At 46.1% G+C, this 20,112-nt stretch overlaps 1 protein-coding gene and 1 long non-coding RNA gene across 6 annotated transcripts; one reads left to right on the top strand and one right to left on the bottom strand.

Annotated features, from left to right (window-relative positions):
• Window positions 1-390: 390 nt before the first annotated feature.
• LOC308463455 lies at window positions 391-4,887 on the bottom strand. 3 transcript variants are annotated; one of them, XR_013979586.1, is made up of 4 exons: window positions 4,651-4,887; window positions 3,302-3,485; window positions 1,152-1,375; window positions 391-891 (listed from the first exon to the last, which is right to left on the bottom strand). It is a non-coding gene; the product is annotated as an uncharacterized lncRNA (long non-coding RNA). The 3 variants fall into 3 exon arrangements; XR_013979587.1 differs by having other exon boundaries at window positions 391-623; XR_013979585.1 differs by having other exon boundaries at window positions 391-1,375.
• Window positions 4,888-5,255: 368 nt separating this feature from the next.
• NTAN1 (N-terminal asparagine amidase) lies at window positions 5,256-19,870 on the top strand. Of its 3 annotated transcripts, none has more exons than XM_080981849.1 (10): window positions 5,256-5,447; window positions 10,954-11,056; window positions 11,142-11,207; window positions 11,713-11,821; window positions 12,701-12,774; window positions 14,074-14,127; window positions 15,241-15,294; window positions 16,822-16,919; window positions 17,462-17,575; window positions 19,160-19,870. In XM_080981849.1, exons 1-10 carry the CDS (start codon window positions 5,412-5,414, stop codon window positions 19,337-19,339), a joined length of 888 nt encoding a protein of 295 aa, XP_080837975.1. In that variant the 5' UTR covers window positions 5,256-5,411; the 3' UTR covers window positions 19,340-19,870. The 3 variants fall into 3 exon arrangements, with proteins under 3 accessions (XP_080837975.1, XP_080837976.1, XP_080837974.1); XM_080981850.1 differs by having other exon boundaries at window positions 5,334-5,451; XM_080981848.1 differs by lacking the exon at window positions 5,256-5,447 and adding an exon at window positions 8,139-8,479.
• Window positions 19,871-20,112: the final 242 nt, after the last annotated feature.

Raw genomic sequence — 20,112 nt, 5'->3', positions numbered from 1 at the left:
TAAACAAGAAAACCCACTGGGTGCGGGGGGGGGGGGAGAATAAATGCCGAGCCAGGAATGGTGGATTTCCTCCACTCTCCCATTCATTCATTCATTCATTCATTCATTCATTCATTAACACCCGCCCCCTAAACAAAACCAACCACATCCAATCGCAACTGTGTATGTAAAGGGAGCTTATGTTGCAGGTTTACTATATAGTTTAACTGGGATTTTTTTCTTTAAAAAAGCAGAATGTAGGTAGAGATGACAAGGATGAAAATGCTCATCCCACAATACCTATGGCAGACCTTCCTAATGCTGGGCTTTTTGGTCCCAGCAGCCTCCTCCCTACAGCCCTCCTTCAGGCTCCCAAACCCAAAATTATTGTTAATTGCTATGCCCCACCACTTCAATTCTTAATCCATTTATTAAACTTACACAGTTAAGCAGGAAGATAGTCATGTACATGATAAAGTCACACCTCCTGGGACTGCAGATCCTCCGAACAGCAACAGCAGCTGCCTCTTGCGCTAGTTCACACAGGAGAGCTACTTCCTCTCTTCTCCCGAACTCCAGCTCTGGTCCCTGGTCATCTACTGGTTAGGATTGGACAGCATCGCTATTCTCCAGCACTTCCGTACCTAGGAAGAGAGTTGCACTCAGAGGTTGCCCAAGTTCTTTTTTCTGAACATCAGTGGGGGGGGACGGGGGACGACGACGACCAAGTCGGGAGGCTTTTGTTCCTGCTTCTGCCCATTTCCATGCTCTTCCTATGAGTACAGCTGGCTGCTGCCCCAAATATCAATGCAAGAGAAGGGCTGTGAGCTGAGCAGCAAGAGCCAAGAGCTGGTAGGGAGAGGCAGCGGTGAAGTTTGTTCCACAGCACCACGTTGGGGTCACATCATAATCCTGGAGGCAATGGAGTTCAGGGTGAGAGTATGAAGGATCTCAGGAAGGATATAGAATGTATTTAAGTCGCTTTGTGTTTCCCCAAACTTAATAGTTTCACACCAGGTGTTGTGTTGCTGGATTCCCAGCTCCCATCAGCCCCCAGTCAGCAAAGGATGATGGGAGTTGTAGTCCATCAACATCTGGAAGGCTAGAGATTCTCCTCACCTCTGCTCTACAAAATGCATTTCTGGGCCCCAAACAGTCAGCTAATTACATACCTCGGCATAGCCAGCTCTTTCCTTCACAATATCTTCACTGCAATCAGGCCAGCTTTTAAGAAAGAGGAACCTTGACTTCTTGGGCAACGACTTGGACAATATTCCCGACACCTCCCGCGCTCCCTAACATCTCCGTTAAAAATGAGCATGTTCAAAAAGCAACTATGGCGATATCCTCTCCATGACGTCATCGCTGAGCAAGGATCATCAGTGTGACCTACAGGCTGAAGAAAGGGGCATAAACAGTGGCTGTCAAAGGACATGTGCAAAATTAATTGAAAAATAATGAGCGAACAGCCCCTATTCCTCATTGTAAGTAACTGTCAGGATACCCAAAGACTATAAACCAAAAGGTAGCTCTTCCCTCCCTCGTCCATCTCTTAAGGCTACAGTCTGAACCCCATTCGCCTGAGAGCAAGCCCCATTGTATTCAAAAGAACTTGCTTCTGAGCAGACATGGTTAAAGGTAAAGGGACCCCTGACCATTAGGTCCAGTCGCGGACAACTCTGGTGCTCATCTTGCTTTATTGGCCGAGGGAGCCAGCGTACAGCTTCCGGGTCATGTGGCCAGCATGACTAAGCAGCTTCTGGCGATCCAGAGCAGCGCACGGAAACGCCGTTTACCCTTCCCGCTGGAGCGGTACCTATTTATCTACTTGCACTTTGACGTGCTTTTGAAATGCTAGGTTGGCAGGAGCAGGGACCGAGCAACAGAAGCTCACCCCGTCGTGGGGATTCGAACCGCCGACCTTCTGATCAGCAAGTCCTAGGCTCTGTGGTTTAACCCACAGCGCCACCTGCATCCCAGGTGCGGGCTAGGGTTGCTCTTTTAACGGTTGCTTAGCCCTAACCAACGTTACAAACTGACTTTGAAAGACTCACAAGCCAAGGGAAGATCTGCACCGACATTCCAAAAGGGCCAGGAAGCTTTGTGGTGAAGAGCTAGCTAGCATAGTTGCCACAAGCGACCAGGAGTTCCATACAAGCGAGCAAGCAGGCTGATGGAAAGCACTGAGCAGGACTTGTCCATAGCCACTCCATCCCTCTTCCAACCAACAGCGACTTTAAGTTTCTATGCTATCTACTGAGGAAGAAAATCTCTTTCTCCACAACCAGAATGGATATAACACACTGCCCCTCTTCTGTAAGTCTTGTGGGAAATAGGTAATTTGTTTATTTTTACTGAGCCTGCTGTTTCCATTATGCTGGAGTTGAAAAACTTAAGAGCCCTCTCTGCTGAGGGCTGGTTCTGGGCGGTTAGTCAGGCCCCCTCTTAAACTGATGCATACCTGGCATTGGGTCCAGACAGCAGCAATGTTCCAAATGTGGTAGGGAGCTGAAATTTTAATCTCCCACTTTGCCCTGGAGCACACAACACAGTGTCACTTGAAAGCGTTCTCGGAAATTTGTAATGGCATGTAAACCAAACTTCACCATCACAAAATGGCTGCCAAGGATGGGGGATGCAGGCAGACACAAAACACCCATTTCATACATGGTGAAACTGGTGAGGCTAGAATACAAGTACAGTGGTACCTCGGGTTTAGAACGTAATTCGTTCTGGAGGTCCGTTCTTAACCTGAAACTGTTCTTAACCTGAAGCACCACTTTAGCTAATGGGGCCTCCTGCTGCCGCTGTGCTGCCAGAGCACGATTTCCATTCTCATCCTGAAGCAAAGTTCTTAACCCGAGGTAATATTTCTGGGTTAGCGGAGTCTGTAACCTGAAGTGTATGTAACCCGAGGTTCCACTGTGTAACTTGCCCAAGAAACTGAGTACAAGGCAGAAGTGGGGGTCTGAGCTCCAAAACACAAAACTACTTTCAACCTACATAATAAACCCATTTCACGTGAGCCAGGCTATTTTCTCTGCCAACCAACTAGGGTTGCCAACTCTGGCTAAGGAAATCCCCAAATTCTAATTTCTACATGATGAGTTACTTATCTAAATGTTGGTTAGGATTACAGGCCCCATTTCACCCCTTCAATTCACCTTTTAGCCCCTGGGAAGAGTGGCGGCGGGTTTTCTCAACTACCCACCGCTTGACGCCATTTCTGATTAAATCCTTGTTAAATCTTCCCTCCCTGCAGCTAGGCCAAGACAGGACACTTCATACTGAAATAACTTGCAATTAAACGTGATGTTTTTACCTGCATTTCCTGTGTTGGCTTCCTTCTTTCTACATTTGTACCCGAGCCAACCACCTGTTTCTAGCGGGTACCTGACGTGATTCAGTGATGCCAACCTTCCAAAGTCTGAGAGTTACACCAAGGGATCCACAAATGCCTTGGATGTGGAACGGGGTGCGGTTCAGCAAAAATAAGGCAGCGGCACCTTGCAACATTCGATGCTGGAAAAGCAAAATAGAAAAATTAAATTAGCTAAAACACTTTGAGAACCACTTGCTGCAGAACCTAAATTACCAACCTGGTGCCCTCCAGGTATGGCTGGACTACAGCTCCCATCAACGCCAGAAACATGATGGGAATGGTAGTCCAACAACCTTTGGATGGGTCCACACTGGCTACCTTTCCTGTAAAGGAAGAGTAAATATTTGGAATTGTTGGAGGCCCCTGCCACAGAATCTCAGCTAATAGGTGAGAGTTGGGGCCCTGAACTGTGTGAGGCTCTAAAGAATCATTGTTTTCCATCTCAGCTACTGATGTGCTATATCCATCCATCTTCTTAAAATTGACTCAAAAAAGGTTATTTATGTATGCCATTACTATGGGCCGGTGCACCCTATAGGACGAAAAATACGGTATATGCTGGCTAAACTGTTTGGCAACAAAACAATGCCAAAGTCCTAGAGCCGGGCTACATTCACACCATCAAACCTAAAGCCCTATGATACAACTTTGAAAAGTCATGGCTGCCTCGAAGAATTCTGGGAGCTGAGAGTTGTTAGGGGGCTGCTACAACTCCAACCCCCAAGACTGCCTCTGTAGAACAAAGAACCACAAACATGAGTAATATTAACCACAACAAGACCCATAAAAGCCACTTGAAAAGCAAGCATGCATTTTTAAAAACAACACACACTTTTAAACAGTTGGTGAACATTGGGAGACTTCAGGGTGCAGATTTGGAAAAGTCAGACCTCTGTAACTAAACACAGATGAAAAATTAGCATAAAGAGGAGCCGGATTGAAAAGCAACTTGCACCTTCAGAACACTATCACTCAGCCTGCCTGGTCCACAATTGTGCCGTTAAACCAGGGGTCAGCAAACTTTTTCAGCAGGGGGCCGGTCCACTGTCCCTCAGACCTCATAGCGGGCCAGACTATATTTTTTTGGGGGGGAAATGAACGAATTCCTATGACCCACAAATAACCCAGAGATGCCTTTTAAATAAAAGCACACATTTTACTCATGTAAAAACATACCACGGGCCGGATTTAGAAGGCGATTGGGCCGGATCCGGCCCCCGGGCCTTAGTTTGCCTACCCATGCGTTAACTAAAAACTAGCCCCCTGGTAGGAAGAACAGAGGAATTTACCTTATACCAAAACAAAGACCATTGCTCCATCTAGTTCAGTACTGTCCCCACCGACTGGCAGATGGTTTCTAAGATTTCAGGCAAAACTTCTTTCCGGCAGCTTAGAGGATTCCCCTTTGTTTGTAAGGGAAGCTACTAGGAAAATAGATTTATTGGGGGAGTGAATGAATTCATCCCCGAGCCATAAAACAAAGCCCAGCTCCCTCTTCCCATTGCTCTTAAGAGAGTCTCAACCCACATTCTAGTCTCCTAGTTCCATTTTGCAACATTGACCCAGGACTGGTTGCCATGGTTTTCCCCGCTCTTTACTGACTAAGCCTTGCCCGCTTTGCATCTCCTGCACCTTCCTGCCCCAGACTTCTCGATTCCCATGCAACCACTTTAAGGAACCTGGGCTTCCTCCGCCACTGCCCTGGTCCACAGCTGGGGCAAGCAACACCCGCTTGTGGCTGTGGCCTTTCCTTAAAGGCTCAGGCAACAGGGTGAGACGGCAGCAGCAGCTTGTCACATCTCCAGGATTGGCTGCAGGAGTTTCCTGAAGATGAAGGACAATTCCTGGAGGCCATATATGAGAGGATACTCTAAATTTTAGAGTCTAAAACAATTCTTTTTGAAGGCACTGCTAACTTAGTTTCTAGCAGCTGCCAGACTTTGTATTGCACACACAAAAAATGGAAGAATGATCTGTTGTCTTGAATTGTGGCATAAGAATTTGTGGAACCTTGCAGCTGCTGAAAATACACCCAACAATATTTTGTGTGATGAAAGAAGGCAAAGGACCAGTAGAACAATTTTATGCAAGTTGGTGTTCTTTCATTTCTGCCTTAAGATTCTCCTATTTCTTAACTTGCATTTTCTCCCCCCATTTCAGAAAACGAGTGCTGCCAAATGTCCAGGTTTCCCCAGACATATATGGGATTCTGACGTTGCAAATGGCATCCAGGGGGAAATATTGCAAATTGGGGGGGGGGGGGAGTCCGGGGAAACCCGGCTGTATGGCAACACATTTCGGAATCGAAGGTTTTGCTTAAAAATTGTGGTCTCTCTTGGAATAAGCCCCAAATCGCTTCTTTTGGAGCCGCTGGCTTTCTCAGGTATGTGTAGCCACCTCAGCACTTGCCATGCCTAGGTGTCGTTATGTAGGAGAAGGCCCAGGTCATCCCTCTTGGTGCTGCTGTCTGCAGGTGAGATGATGGGTGGCATCAGAGCAAAGCGCTTCCAGGTGTGCTTGGTCTTCCTCCTCCTCCTGCTCTTTTTGTGAGTTGTTTTTGGTGAGTTGGCAGCCCTACCAGAAAGGGCTAACTTAACTGGGCTTTTTGTTTTGTTTTGTCTCCAGCATGGCGACAGTGGCTTGCTTTAAGTTCCTCCGCCTCTTCAGAGTCCCCCCCCCTCCCTAAGTTTAGGGCAAACAGTTCCCTAACCTCCCAGCTGCCCAGTGAGATAGACAGCCAGTTACAAGGAACACTTTGAGCAGCTGCTAATGAAGGAGGTGAGGACAGGTGACCCCACCTAGGCCCGAAGTCACCCCCCCTAAAGCAGGCTCAAAGCTTCTCAAAGCTTTTCAAAATCATTTTCTCAGCAGCTAAGCATCTGCTCATTTGCGCTGCTGTTGCAAGGCAAAATGTTATTCTTTTATCAGTACGAGAGAGCTTCAAAAAGCTAATGAATAGACTCTGTCAGAGCAGGCCTGAGAACTGACTTTTATCTCATTCAGTTGCAACATCTTGGACCTGCTGACCCACTCTCATTCCCTTTTTCCTGGGAAAGGTGCCAAGAGTCCAACAGTCCAACAGGAGCTTTCTGTTCATGCTCAGGGGAACTCGAGGCAGGACTCTGGAAGAGGAGGGGAAAGGGGAGGGAACTAGAAGGGGAATATATACTCTGTGCAAATGACTGTGAATTCGTGCTTGTTTGTGAACTATCACACTCGCTCCTTCTACCAGTTCATGGATGGTAGAAATAAAGCTTTTTCTCCGAAACTATTCCTTGAGTGTCTGTTGACTCCCATTTCCCTTTCCCGGGCGCAATATTTTTCCCACCCGAGGGCAAAGCCTCATAAGGCTACACTTACTGCTTGCCAGCTATTCCTCTTGCTCTGGGGCAGGGGGTGAGTCTGAAAAGAGCCCACGGGCTGGAGAGCACAGGCACTTGTTCAAAAAACAAAACAAACAAACAAACAAAACCCACAAAAGCAAGAAATGGGAGGGGCATAGCTTTTATTTATTTAATTTAAAAATATTATATATGCTACTAACTTGTATAGAAAACGTCAAAGCAGTGTACAGCAGATATAAAGATTGCAACTGCCATAAGAAAGCAAGAAAGGTCAGTAAGGAGTTGACCAGTGACAAAAAAATTGTCCTGTTGAAAAGGCCTGTTGATGCAAGGCAGTCTTGCAAAGGATGCTTAAGGGTCAGGCTGCAGAGGCGATTCATTTGCACGCACTAGCAAATCGAGGTGCGTGAGATCCTGTGTCACTATAACAATTTTGATAAGCTATGTTGTGCCTAGCTGCTATAAATTCTTTTCTGGACTCATTGTCGTTCTCATGATGTTCTGTGTGCTTTTGTTTTGTGGAATTCAGAGTACAGTGGTACCTCGGTTTACAAACTTAATCCGTTCCGGAAGTCCGTTCTTAAACCGAAACCGTTCTTAAACCGAGGCGCGCTTTCCCTAATAAGACCTCCCGCCACTGGTGCCCTTCCACCATTTGGCTTCCCTTCTTAGACCAAGGTAAAGTTCGCTAAGCGGAACACTACTTCCAGTTTTGCAGAGTTTGTAAACCAAATAGTTCGTAAGCAGGGCTGTTCTTAAACCGAGGTACCACTGTATATTTTTGTATACTCTGTTGGAAGCCTCCCAGAGTGGCTGGGGCAACCCAGTCAGATGGGTGGGGTACAAATAATAAAATTGTTGTTGTTGTTGTTGTTAGTAATATAGCATTTGGTGCTCTTGTGCAACATACCTGTATTGTAAAAGAAAGTAGTTGTGTTTTTTTTATATATATAAAAAGGACTGTGGTTCAGTTTGTAATTTAATGACACTCCCTTAGCTTTAAGGACTTGACAATTTGAGGGCTTGCTCTGAGTTCCGTCACCTGGGCTGTTCCACAGGTCAGTTTTTCCCAAATGTACAACAATCCCATTCCCCTTTTGAGAGTTTAGTCGTTACCCGTAAACCCCTTCTTGGGTGAAGTGACCTTCGTTTTCATACCTTTGTTTTTCACTGCAAACTAATATTATCCAAATAGGAAAGCGAGATGTTGTTGTTTGGTTGTTTAATTGGAAAGTGGGATATGAAATATTAAATAAACCTTAACAGTCATATGTCATATATATATTACATGCAGCTGATGGGACTGTGTGCATGAGCGCTTATGCACACACAAATGGTTTTTAAAAAAATATTAGGTATGCAAGGCGGGGAGCTGTAGCCTATAATACAGAAAGGCATTGCTCTGCCCACTTTTACTTCTGGCCCTGCCCACCGCTGCTATGCGGCCCGCCGAAGACTGACCTTGGAGGAAAGTGGCCCTCGGGCTGGAATAGACGCTACTCCCTCTCCCCTGACCCCCGAGGGCTCCCCCGATCCTCCTCCCACGCCGCCACGCCCTCTTCCCAATGCACCCGAGGACTACATTTCCCAGCGCCCTTTGCAGCCCGGTCTGGCCTCGCCCTCGTGGCGCGGCGCTCAGCTGAGAGTCTCCGGCAGGAAGTTCCGCGGCTCCTGCGCTGGGCGCTTCCCCGAGATGCCTTTGCTGGTCAATGGGGAGCGGGTCGACTTGTCCCAGCCCACGAGGGAGCTGATCTACACCTTCCCGGAGCTGGAGGTGAGCTGCGAGCTGGCAGCTGATTATAGGGATTATTCATTAATAGAAGAAAGGGGGGCAGGGCTGAGGGTGTGAGTTGGAGGGTGCGTCCTTAGATGCAGATATTTAAAATAAAATGAAATGTCTTCCGTTTGCTCTGCTCCGGTGCTCGTCGGAGGCTGTGTCTCTGTGCACCGCTTACCTTGGAAAGTAGCGCCATTGAACTCTATGGGAGTTTTTTTTAATAGAAACAACAACGCCAGTGCAATCATGTGCATGCTTACTCTGAAGTAAGCCCCATCGAGTTCAATGGGAATGACTCTCAGGTAAGAGTGTATGTGTGTGCACTTGTGCTTGTAAAGCAGCATTGCGGGGATATGTAGTCCTCCAGATGTTGATCGCAGACTTGTAGACTTTGAAGGGACCACCAGGGTCAGCTTCCACAATCAAGTGGCGATTATGGGCGTTGTAGTTCAGCAGCATCTGGAAAGCTATATGTTTTTACACGGTGTTTTTACATGGTGTAGTAGAGGATTACAGCCTTACTTTTGAGCAAATATGCACAGGGACACAGGTGTTTGGAACGCAATGCCAGGGTGCATGGATGCTCCCAAAAGGTGGTGTCTTCTAGCTTAAATACAGAGCCAGTGCAGTGCAGTGGTTAGAGGGTCTGGGAGAACTGGGTTCAGTTCCCCACTGAAGCTCACTAGGCGTCCTTACCTCCCATGGATGTTTGTGGGGATTAAACAATGACGGGAAGAACCATGTATGTTACATGGAGAAAAAAGTAGGATATAAATACAACCAGTCAAATATGCTGCACATTTAAGTGGCCTTTGTTTTGGTGTTAATGGTGTTAATGACTTGAGAGCTTGTGACTTTTAATTTATTTTGAATGTCCTGATGTAAGGTAACTCTCAACTTCTATTTTGCATGGGCTGCTTTCAGGCTTTTCTCCATCAGCCTGCCCTTTTTTTAAAAAAAAAAAAAATGCAACCAAATTTCCCCACCCCTGCTCTTTTTGCAGATGTTCTTTACATGCCCTTCTTGTGTCTTCCTCAAACCTTCGCTGATTTTCTCCCCTGCTCCCTGAAATACTTGAGAAACAGGTTTTTCCCTATGTACTTAATGGGGGCCGCCCACCTTTTGGGGGCCAGTCTGGAATTTTGGAATGTCTTTTATATCTCGCTTATTTCTTTTCACTTTCATATTCCTCCAAAGCGCTCAAAATGGTATTCATGGTTTTATCCTCACAGCAGCCATTTGAGGTAGGTTAGACTTGAGATGCAGTGACTGGCCCCAGGTCACCTAGAGAGCGCCATGGCTGAGTGGGGATTCGAATCTTGGTATCCCAGGTTCCAGCCTGATGTTCCAACCACTGAACCACAAAATGGCTACTGTATGTGTGCGTTTGTGAAATAGGAGAGAGATCACAAAATGGCTGCCACATCTAAAATATGGTGTGAGCTTGTTTTCCCTGTCAGTGGGGGAGAATGCACCCACCTCAGCCAACCTCTTATAGATAGCTTTTTGTACCTCTGCTCCATTTGGAATGGAAGAGGATGTCCAATGTTGGTTCAATTCATGATTGGGAAGGTTCCCAATGCGGAAGAAGCCAAGCTAGTGCAAACAGGAACTGGGCAGGAAAACCAAAGGTTTCTTGTGAACTGTGGATTTTTTTGAGGGGATATTGACTGAGAACTTTCTTGGCCACCATAAGAGGTACTGGTGGCAACATTGGCACCTGCAGGCAGCATGTCCGTGACCCCTGTTTTGGAATTTATTGCAAGCAACCACTCCACAGAGGAAAATTCAGCCCATGCCTGGTTGTCACCATCTTGGCCCATAGGATGAAGCGGCTGGCTTTTGACGTGACCTCACAAAATGGCCCAATATCGGTACATCGCCATGGGCTGAACTCTTCCCTCCCCCACCCCATGTTTGTTACACCCTGGTGTGTTTATGGGAATAAATCTTCTATGCAGTTCCAAGTGATTTGTAATTTGGCCCAGAAGATTTGCTTTGACAGCTGGATAGCTCCATTGGTTAGAGCTTGGTGCTGATAACACCAAGGCTGCTGGTTCGATCCCTGTAAGTGACAGCTGCATATTCCTGCATTACAGGGGGTTGGACCAGATGTGCCTCAGGGCCCCTTCCAAATCTTAAGGAAAGCTCTTGGGTTTTCGTTTGCTGATTTAGGTGCCAGAAATTATTTTATTTATTTGTAGACCACTTTGTCCCAAAATAATGCTTCTGAGTGGTTTGCAAAAGTATAAAAAAGCAGTTAACACAAAAAATTAACTACCAACATCCATAATTGCAGCACACAGTCAAATGTTCCCATTCAAATGCAGTAAAATAGTTAAGAGTCTGGTTGGGAGACCACGGGCATGCCTGCATAAACAGGTGCATCTTCAGCATTGAGGGCTTCTGATCTCAGAACGATTGTGCTAGCTGGGAACCTAAATACGACTTTGTTTCCCCATTTTCTACAGGAACAAGCCAAAATCTTAAGAGGTCAGCCTGCTCAATCAGTGGGCCCCAAAGGACTTCTCTACGTCCAGCAGAGAGAATTTGCAGCTACCACTCCTAAGGATGGTAGGTTGGCGCTAAGGAAGTTCCATCCAAAAGTTAAGAAATAGCCGCCAGGACCTCACTTTTCCTTCTCCTCCTTTTCCCTCAGCTTCTGTCTCTATTCTCGGATCAGATGATGCAACCACCTGCCATTTGGTGGTCCTCAGACACACAGGTATGTCATTGGGCTCTGGGTTTCTTGCTGCTTTTGAACTATGTCCCTGGATTTCGATGCCTCTGATTTATAGGGTTTTTCAGCCAGTACAACAGGTTTTGGCTGATGACATCCAAGTATCTGGGAAGTCAAGAAGCATTTTAAGAGTTGAGGGACATGCTTAACCAAGTATAAACTCTGGGGTGTGGCCCAGGGAGGGCTTTGAGCTCCAGATAAGCCTGGAGCGCTACATATCTGTTGCACCAGAAGCAGTTTAGTCATGCTGGCTGCATGACCTGGAAAGCTGTCTGTGGACAAGCACCAGCTCCCTCGGCCTGAAAGCGAGATGAGCGCCGCAACCCCATAGTCACCTTTGACTGGACTTAACCGTCCAGGGGTCCTTTACCTTTTTATCTTTTAAATACAGGTACCTTGAACCTGATAACGTACGGGCAGCAATTGCTGACTGTAGTTGCCATTGTCTGGAACATGCAAACCATCCATATTGCATTTTTGTTTCCCTCAGGCAGCGGGGCTATCTGTTTGACTCACTGCGATGGATCGGATACGGAGACAGAAGTTTTGTTAATCACAAATGCAGTGAAAGTGCTTTCTCCTAACACGGAATGTGGAAGGTCAGCTTTTCTCTTTAACTGTTGGTGGCTGTCAAGCAAACTGGAAAAGGGCAGATGATCAACTAACAGTTAATTTACTTAATATGGATATTTTATTTATATTTAATACCCCAACCTTTTTCTCCAAGGCACTAAAGGTAGCATACATGGGTCTCCCCCACTTCCTCATTTAATCCCCACAACAACCCTGTGAGGTAGGTTAGGCTGAGAGGCCATGACTGGCGCAAGGTCACCCACTGAGCTTCATGGCCAAGTGGGCATTTGAACCCTCGTCTAGCCACTGTAACCACTAGGCCACACTGCCCCTCCAAACTCTTCAGATATGTATGCCTTTTTGACAGTGTTTAAGGAAATTTGAGATGAAGTAAACTGTGATAAGTTTGTTACCACTCAATAATAAGTGGGGAGGGGACGGACAGACAGACGACAGAAACCTGTAATAATTTATTTTACATTCCCAGTGTGATGTAGTGGTTAAGAGCAGTAGACTCGTAATCTGGTGAACTGGGTTCGCCTCCACTCCTCCACATGCAGCTGCTGGGTGACCTTGGGCTAGTCACACTTCTCTGAAGTCTCTCAGCCCCACTCACCTCACAGAGTGTTTGTTGTGGGGGAGGAAGGGAAAGGAGAATGTTAGCCGCTTTGAGACTCCTTCGGGTAGTGATAAAGCGGGATATCAAATCCAAACTCTTCTTCTTCTTCTTCTTCTTCTTCTTCCTCCTCCTATTATATCAATTCACCACAATCAAGATAAGAGTAAAAGTGAATAAATGAATAAATAAAGCACTTGATAAATTTCAGTGGATCCCACTCAACTAAGGCTTGATTAATCTGCCTGTGATAACAGGTTATATCTCCAGCTTCCGTCCTTGTTGTTAGGTTGGAAGTACACCTGATTGGAGGATTCAGCGATGACAGGCACTTATCTCAGCGACTTACCAATCAGCTCCTGAGTAAGTTTGCATTCCTACTCCCTCTGTCAAAGTTTAGAATTCCGACTGGGTGCAGGTAAAGCTTGCAGAGCTTGTGAGAGGTTTACGCTGTTGGGGATAGCAAGGGCTCACACCAAATCCTGCATGTAGGTCCTCCATGGGGAGGGACAAAGAGGAATGAATGGCACTTAAGCCCTGCCCACTGGGAATGCTGCTCAACTTCTGGCTGTGCCACAGAGACTGGATTCAGACATTGCATCAAGCGGTGGAAGGACGTTTAAGTGTGGCCTGGCGTGATGACTGAGCTGGCAAACCACGGTTTCTGATGAGTTGGCAAACTAGAATCTGACAGCACAGTTTCCAGGGGGTTGGCAAACCATGGTTTGGGGCCTTTTTATTTTTGCTACAGTGGTTTGGCATGATGCCCGAGTAGACACCTTAGAGCAGCCTTTCTCAACTATGGGCTCCCAGGTGATCTTGAACTACAACTCCATCATCCCTGATCACTGGCCATGCTGGCTAGGCCAGCAACATCCGGGGACTCAAGGTTGAGAAGGACTGCCCTAGAGTTATGATCCTTATGAGAGTTACGAGCCAGCTTGATAATGGCTCTGAGACCACAGCAATTCCCATTTCAATCAAGGTTTAAGCCAGGGGTCAGCAAACTTTTTCAGCAAACCTTTTCACTGTCCCTCAGACCTGGTGGGGGGCTGGACTATTTTTTTTTGGGGGGGGGGGAGAAATGAATGAATTCCTATACCCCACAAATAACCCAGAGATGCATTTTGAATAAAAGCACACATTCTACTCATGTAAAAACACACTGATTCCCATACCGTCCGCAGGCCGGATTTAAAAGGCGAATGGGCCGGATCCAGCCCCCAGGCCTTAGTTTGCCTACCCATGGTTTAAGCCCTGTTTGCACCAATTCCCAGAGTCTCCTTGTAAGAGGGATTGATTGTTAAACCACTCTGGGAATTGTAGCTCTGTGAGGGAATAGGGGTCTCCGAACAATTCTTGGCACCCTTAACAAGCTATAGTTCCCAGAGTCCTTTGGGGAAACCGTGACTGCTTAAAGTAGAACGAATTGGTTATTAGCATGGCTTGGAGTCAACCAGCTCCCACTCAGGATACCTGCTGAAATTAATAGGCACCTGTAATGTCCATTAATTTCAGTGGGTCTACTTTGCATGGGACTAATGTAGGATTTTTATCCAATGTTGCCTTTTTTCTTTTTAAAAAAAGAACTCTTTCTATGTAGCCTGGAAATAGCTCATTCTGTTGGGCAGGTCTCACACTTTCCCCTCTTGTTATTCCTAGGAGCGTTTGACCGCTTGCAGGATAATGTCCATTTAGTGACCTTCTGCGTGACAGGTAACTGTTTCAAATGGGCGACTTTCCTCTGCTCCCCATCTTCTCAGCTACCTGGCCTAAGGTGTTCTTGCCACATCAGCGCCGTACGTTTAAAGCACCGTGATGCCACTTTTAAACAGTTGTGTCTTCCTCCAAAGAAACCTGGGAAATGTAGTTTGCTAAGGGTGCTGAGAGTTGTGGGGAGACCCTTATTCCCCTCACAGAGCTACAGAGTTCCCTAGGAAGAGCAATCAATTGATTTTTTGATTGATTGAAAAACCACTCTGGCAATTGTAGCTCTGTGAGAGAATAAGGTTTTCCTAACTCTTGGCACCCTTAGCAAACTTCAGTTCCCAGGATCCTTTGGGGAAAGCTGTTCCTGCTAAAGCAGTACTGTAAAGGTAAAGGGACCCCTGACCATTAGGTCCAGTCGTGACCGACTCTGGGGTTGCGGCGCTCATCTCGCTTTATTGGCCGAGGGAGCCGGCGTACAGCTTCCAGGTCATGTGGCCAGCATGACTAAGCCGCTTCTGGCAAACAAGAGCAGCGCGCGGAAACACCGTTTACCTTCCCGCCAGAGCGGTACCTATTTATCTACTTGCACTTTGACGTGCTTTCGAACTGCTAGGTTGGCAGGAGCAGGGACCGAACAACGGGAGCTCACCCCATCGCAGGGATTTGAACCACCGACCTTCTGATCGGCAAGTCCTAGGCTCTGTGGTTTAACCCAGAGTGCCACCCGCCTCCCTAAAGCAGTACTGTATCATGCTTTAAATGTATGGTATACATATGGCAACTATAGCCATATATAACAATGCATGCTGATGTCAGATCCCAGTCCTTGTTCTGGAGAAGGATTTCTGTATTTTATTTTTGTGTTTCTTTGACTTTCAGGTCGCCTTACAGGGAGACTATCCTTAAAAGTAGCATCTCCCAACCCCAGACTGATGTCACAAATTTGAATGAATATTTGATGAGTCCTATATTTGTTTATACCTGGCAGGGACTTGTATCTCAGTTTCTTCCCAAACTCGATGTTGATTTTTTTAAAAACGTGCCCTCTTCCGTGGAAGAATTAGAGGTTTTATTGTTATATCTCTCCTTCCCTCTCTCCTTCTCTCTTTTAAATAACAGAATTAAATGACCGTCAAGAGAAAGGCAAACATTTGCCATTCATTTATGGAATTGGTGAGTAACATTCACATTTGGTGTCAATTTATCAAGCTGGCTACAAACGATGCAGATGGTTTAATGAGAGGTTCACACTCTGCCTTTTGAAATCGCCAGGGTTTTGTTTTGGTTTTTTGCTAAAGGAGAAGATCCTATTCCGGTAGATATATTGTCTGCTTTCACCAGATCAGAAATTTAAACTTTTCCCGGACTTCTAATTTTATGCCAAGTTCAGATGTTTTGTAAAACCATGGTTTCCTTTTGTATCAATAAGGCTGCCCAACCCATGGTTCTTCCATGCATTTTCCTCTGCTCTCTTAGGTGCCAGAGAAGTAGGAGATACAAAACATTTGCCTTTAAACTAACAGCCCTACATATAATGCATTGCAGTAATCTAACCTAGAGGTTACCAGAGCATAGATGACAGATGTTAGGCTATCTTTGTCCAGATTGGGGCGCAACTGGGCTACCAGCCAAAGCTGATAGAAGGCACTCAGCATTGCTGAGGCCACCTGAGCTTCAAGCAATAGCAAAGGATCCAAGAGTACCCCTAAGAGGTGTATCCACTCCTTCAGAGGGAGTGTAACCCCAACAAGAGCAGGCAACCTCCCAGCCATCCAGTCTAGGGAACCACCCACTAACAGTGCCTCAGCCTTAACTGGATTGAGCTTCAGTTTGCTGGCTCTCATCCAGTTTGTTACCAAGGCAAGTCCAGCACTCCCACTGCCTCACCTGCAAACAGTCCATCCAAGTAGAATTGGAACCACCACAAAGCAGTGCCCTACCCACCCCTAACTTGGACAACCGCTCCAGAATGATTTCATGGTCGATGGTATTGAAAGCTACTGAGAGGTTGAGGAGAATTAACAGGGACACATTTCCCCTATCTGTCTCCTGGCAGATATCATACAGGCTGACCAAAGCAGTTTCTTTGCCCAAACAGGGCTTAAACTTTGATTGAAATGGATCTAGAACAGCCTTTCTCACTGTGGGTCCCCAGATGTTGAACTGCAACTCCCATCACCCCTAGTTAGCAAGGCCAGAGCTCAGGGATGATGGGAGTTGTAGTCCAACAACATCTGGGGACCCACAGGTTGAGAACCGCTGATCTAGAAGGTAAAGTTCCTCTTAAAGTATACCCATTGAAATTAAAAGACATAAGCTACTAGTGTCTATTACTTTCAGTGGAACTACTCTGAGCATGATTGCAATGGGATACAGAATCATATGAGTTCACAGGTACTTAAAATATCTAGTCAAACCCACAACTGATGCACGAGATCAATGGTGTATTGCATCTCTGCCAGGCGACCTCTAATGAAAGCTCTAATCAAGGATCACCCACCACTTTCCAAGGCCACCTGTTCCACGGCTGAGCAGTGTACCATTAGGAAGCTGATGCTAAAGTTTAATCTGGATCTCATTTCATGTAATTTTAACTTGTGGGCTTTAGCCCCATCCTAAGAGTTTGGAGCAACAGGGAGCAAATTTGCCCCTGCCCTCTGTGTGACAGCCTTTCCATGTGATCCGATGTTGCTTTTCCAGCTGCGAATGTTAAAACGGGAGAGATTTTCCACGCAACGTTTCCAGACAAGGGGCCCGATGTGGATCTGCGGTCTGCCAGTATCTTAACAGGAGCCAAGGTAAGAAGACACGTGTTTCAGTTTTCGGGAGATTAGAAAATGTAATTGTGAGACGTAACTTCTTGTGGCATTTGCCTGCCTTGCGTCACAGGCGTTTCTGAAGCTGGTGCTCAGTTTGCAGTACAGACTGTAGGAGTTTTAAATCAGAATCCCAAACACCATTAATTCATTACAGTGGATGCTCGGGTTGCGAACGTGATCCGTGCAGGAGGCATGTTCGCAACCTGCAGCGTCTGTGCATGTGCGGGTTGCGATTCGGCGCTTCTGCTCATGTGTAAAGCATGACTGCCGAAACCCAGAAGTAACCCGTTCCGGTACTTCATTCTTTTGGCGGGTCCATAACCCAAAAAAACGCAACCTGAAGCATCTGTAACTCAAGGTATAACCCAAGGTATTTTTAGCATGGGCAAACACAGGAATTATATGTGTGTGTGTGTGTGTGCGCGCGCACGTGCAAAGCCTCCAGATAAATACATACATGACTCCTGCTGCCTTTTCATTTTGGGGCATTAAAACGCTGTTCTGAAATTGCTGTTTTGTAGATGGTTAACGTTTATGACTCGAGAAAGGAGCAACTCTGCATTGGCCCTTACTTTTGGATGCCTTTCCCCCATGTGGATTTCTGGCTAGCCCAGGATGATCAACACATCTTGCAGGTAACTGGTCCTCATGAACAAGATGGTGGCGGGATCCCAACGAAATGCTCATAGAAACTCGGGGTGCTTTCGTTTCTGAAGATTAAGCAGTTTCACGCCCCTTATTTGTTAAATGTATTTACCACCTTTCCTCCTGGGAAAGATGGCAAATGGCTTTATGTGAGGTTGTCCCCTCCCTTTCAAAAACAGAACGAAACAAACAAAATACTGCATTTGTTACCCAAAGGTCTCCCAAGTGAGACCTTTATATTTATATTAATATATTATAACATAAAAACAAAACAACAGCTGCAGGAAGCTCTGACAGCGCAGCAAAAACAAAACATGATCTCAGTCTAGACTCTAGAAAGAGGCCTGAGGGGAAAGGCAAGGACAGAAAGTGGTTGGCAAAGGTGCCAGGCAGACCTTGCTGGGGACAACATTCCTCAGATGGGGAGCCACAACTGAAAGGCCCTCTCTTGTCACTTTGCTGAATATCTGGAGAAAGGCCTTAGAAGTTCTGGGTAGGTTTATAATCAGGAGAGGTGCTTCAGAGTATATTGGGGTATAAGCTGTAAGCTTTATAGGTGAAAACCTATAGGAATTTAATAATAATGAATAAAACTACTACTTTGAATTGGGCTCAGAAAGCATACAGCCACTGTAGCTGTAACAAAATGGGTGTTGCATGATCTGTTTGAATTAAGCCTGTCAAAAGTCAGGGAGCTGACTTTCTGTTCTAGGTGAAGCTTCTGAACCATTTTCAAAGGCATCCCCACATAAAGCACTTTACCCTGACAATGCAACAACCCTGTGTGCAAGTTAGATTAAGTGTGTGTAACCTGTCCAAGGTCACCTTGTGAGTTTCATGACCAAATGGAGATTGAAGGGAAGTTCTCTTTCTGCAGTTCTCTTACTGCACATAACTGTGGCATTAAGTCTTGCTATGAGAACTATTGCTTCTTTTCTCTTGCATTCTGGGAAGTCTCGCTCATAATCTTTTCTCTGCTTCTGCACAAGAGTCTGAGAATGTTCTGAACAGTTCCCATTGAGTTCATGAAACAGTGTATCCTGACCTGTTCTTAATGCATTGCTGACCACATCTACGGAACGTGATTGTTGTATTCTTTCATGTTTATGTTCTCTCAATATTAATCTTTAGTTATAATTTAATTAGGAGGTTTCATGCCTGTCTAGTTCCAGCTCCATTTCTCATCCTTTGATCTATCAGTAATAAATGGTTGTATGTAATTCCCGCCTTGTACCTATGTTAACCAATCAGCAACAAGATGCTTTGTGTTTGTATCAACCAATCAGCCACAAGCACACCTGTGGCAATGTTTGTAATATTCAATAAAAGAGAGTTCCCGGGGCTCGCCCCGGCAGACGCCTCTCATATGACACCTGCCACTCGTCTGTCGTGATTTTCAACCCAACAGGAGATTTTGTACCTAGGTCACTCCAGCCCTAGTCTGACATTCTAACCCATGGATAGGGATCTCCAGGCCTTTCTTATGCTGATGGGATTGCCTTGGAGGTGGGGGGATGGGGGACAGGTCGAAGTAGCGACAAAGGTGTATTTTAACTCTGCAATTTGTTTTCCAGAATCTCTCGACGTCGCCTCTGGCTGAACCGCCTCACTTCGTTTCCCACATTAGAGCGACTCTGATGTACTTAAAAGAGCATCCCTTTCCAGATAAGACACTGTTTCCTAGCAGAAAACCTTGGATATACAGGAAAAACGAGAGTGGCCTATGGGAGAAGGTCTCTTCTGACCAGATGTGACTTTTGAAAGAGTCCGAGTGAGACTCCGAAGGTGTGAATTGTGCCAAAGGAGGAACAGCCATTCCGGATGGCAGAGACTGCACTTGACTTCAATGAATAGCTCCCCCCCCCCCCGCCTTTTGCTAAAATGAAACAAGACTGTGGAAGCCGACCCTGTTTGCACAACGGCATAGCCTCAAAAAGTTCTCAAAGACTCAAATAATAACAAAGATACGTGAGGTTTCTATATTTTTACTGGATGAGATTCTGTCTGTGTGGGGCTCAAGGTATAAAGCAGGCCTCCCTGTCACACCACTGAGGAGGGTGCAATATCCTTCAGACATGTACATCCTTCCCAAGTTCCGGGGTGCTGTTTGGATTTGTGGGAGCTCCGAGCCAAGAGTCCTCTGTCATGAGCCCCGAGCCACAATTGGCAGGCTTGCAGTGCTGTGTATAGCATTGTAATTCTGGGTCCAGCCCTCATTTTTTAAGTCCCACCCCCCACTTTCGTGTTGGTCTGGGGTATTGCCAAAAATTAAAAGGCCAGCTTGAGCCAGTTGCCCAGTGTTTCCCCCCCCCCTTAATAGCTTTATTTGAAACAGGTGGATTGCAGCTAGTATAGAACATCTCTGGATTATTTGTGGCAATCTCTGGAGCAGTTTGCATGCAAGGAACTCACTGCACAGCTATCTGCGGAAGGAACTGGAGTCCAATGCAAAGTTATGGCCTTAAGGGGAAAGATCTCAAATGGAAGCTCAGAAAAGCAATCTGCACTTATCCGAGGGAAGTAAATT

The sequence above is a fragment of the Podarcis pityusensis genome, assembly GCF_964106645.2.
Source record: "Podarcis pityusensis genome assembly, chromosome: 14".
Taxonomy (NCBI): domain Eukaryota; kingdom Metazoa; phylum Chordata; class Lepidosauria; order Squamata; family Lacertidae; genus Podarcis; species Podarcis pityusensis.
Note: the sequence above shows the minus strand (reverse complement) of the source record. Positions and strands in the feature narration are given on the sequence as shown.

What these genes read in the sequence shown, in the direction of transcription:
- NTAN1 (XM_080981848.1), top strand. Translation starts at nt 8,399, where the DNA reads ATGCCTTTGCTGGTCAATGGGGAGCGGGTCGACTTGTCCCAGCCCACG. An exon ending in GTATCTTAACAGGAGCCAAG is followed by an intron (nt 16,920 to 17,461) that starts GTAAGAAGACAC and finishes GCTGTTTTGTAG; the next exon opens with ATGGTTAACGTTTATGACTC. An exon ending in ATGATCAACACATCTTGCAG is followed by an intron (nt 17,576 to 19,159) that starts GTAACTGGTCCT and finishes TTTGTTTTCCAG; the next exon opens with AATCTCTCGACGTCGCCTCT.